This window comes from Etheostoma spectabile, chromosome 19 (assembly GCF_008692095.1).
Source record: "Etheostoma spectabile isolate EspeVRDwgs_2016 chromosome 19, UIUC_Espe_1.0, whole genome shotgun sequence".
NCBI lineage: Eukaryota > Metazoa > Chordata > Actinopteri > Perciformes > Percidae > Etheostoma > Etheostoma spectabile.
The window spans coordinates 1228817-1230207 of NC_045751.1; the positions used below are offsets into that span (position 1 = coordinate 1228817).

General features: G+C 47.7%; 1 protein-coding gene and 1 long non-coding RNA gene across 11 annotated transcripts in view; one reads left to right on the plus strand and one right to left on the minus strand.

The window, feature by feature from the left end:
- ppargc1a (peroxisome proliferator-activated receptor gamma, coactivator 1 alpha) overlaps positions 1–1391 on the plus strand; it is a 330707-nt gene that overhangs the window by 310438 nt on the left and 18878 nt on the right. For 6 of the 10 annotated variants that reach the window (XM_032544182.1, XM_032544183.1, XM_032544188.1 and 3 more), the window contains exons 3-4: positions 25–219; positions 1209–1331. In XM_032544182.1, the coding sequence (XP_032400073.1) occupies positions 25–219; positions 1209–1331 (318 nt within the window). The remainder of the gene's footprint in view (positions 1–24; positions 220–1208; positions 1332–1391) is intronic. The other 4 variants (XM_032544184.1, XM_032544189.1, XM_032544186.1 and 1 more) reach the window with 1 other exon arrangement.
- Positions 1–1391, minus strand: part of LOC116707051 (uncharacterized) — a 29512-nt gene that overhangs the window by 10550 nt on the left and 17571 nt on the right. The window lies entirely within an intron of this gene.

Consider the following 1391-nt stretch of genomic DNA (forward strand, 5'->3'; position numbering starts at 1 on the left):
CCCCCCCCCCCCCCCCCCCCCAAGAAGATAGATGAAGAAAATGAGGCCAACTTGCTGGCAGTGCTTACAGAGACCCTGGACAGCATCCCGGTGGATGAGGACGGATTGCCTTCGTTTGAGGCCCTGGCAGATGGGGACGTGACCAATGCCAGTGACCAGAGCTGTCCCTCCTCCCCTGACGGCTCTCCACGCACCCCAGAGCCTGAGGAGCCTTCCCTGGTAAGACCAACAGCTTATCCTTCTCGAGAGTCTCCCATCACCACCACTCCAGGGTCAAAACATGTAATTCCCAAGACATGACCTCCAACCCTGCGCACACTGTTGCTTTTGTGCCAGTCCATGGCAGACACCAGATAAGACTCTTCAACAAGACCGGGCACTAAAAGTGGCCATTTGTCTGTTAGACTTCTGCATTTGGCAGTGCCCAATCCACAGTCTGCCACATTTGCCACATTGTATTCACTGTATGTGTAGTGAGAGCGTGCAGAGATGCAGATGCAGTGAAGAGGGATGGAATTGGATCAGTGTGTTTGCTTCTCAGTGCTAATTACATAACGAGTGCGATTGCGAGACAAATTCAATGATATGAACATTGTGGTGGGGCCAACTACAGTTGACATAGTGCCACAGGCCCTGAAATCAAGCCGGCACATAATGAAAGTATCTGAGAAATAGAAATCCATCTCATCTTGTCTACTCTTAGTGGGTTTCAGCTAATCCCCCTGTGCACAAGTCTTTTTTTGGGGGGCAAAAAGACTGATTTCTCAATAAGAAATCAGCTTACCTATGTGCTGTTATTTTTACACATAACCATACCATCTAGGCATTTCACTAGCTTAAAGGCTTTGACGTAAAATGTTATGTTGAGTTATAGTCCATTTTATTCCATGCAGGTCCCTTCCAAATGACCTTTAGTCCCATGCCCGCGTGTGTTTATTCCATCACATTAGAAAGCCTGGCTTTGTGTACACAAAAACACCTGCACAGGAAGAAACAAAAATGACTTGTTCTGTCACATGCAGAAAAATCTGTTATCTTTTAAATATGTCATCTATTTTTATCTTTTCTAACTGCAGTATTGGTCTCTTCTGGTTGTACATTTACAAAGCACAGGCTGTCTAATTGAAAGAAAATAGTAATCTGCATAACCCACGCTCAATTCCCCCTCCTTCACCACGTTCTCTTGTTCTGTTTGGGTCCATTCACAGCTGAAGAAGCTCCTTCTGGCACCCGCAAACTCCCAGCTCAGCTATAATCAATACACAGGTGGCAAGGCACAGAACCATGCAGCCAGCAGCAACCACCGGATCAGACCACCTGCCGTCGTCAAGGTAGGGACACACACGCACACGCACACGCACACGCACACGCACACGCACACGCACACGCAC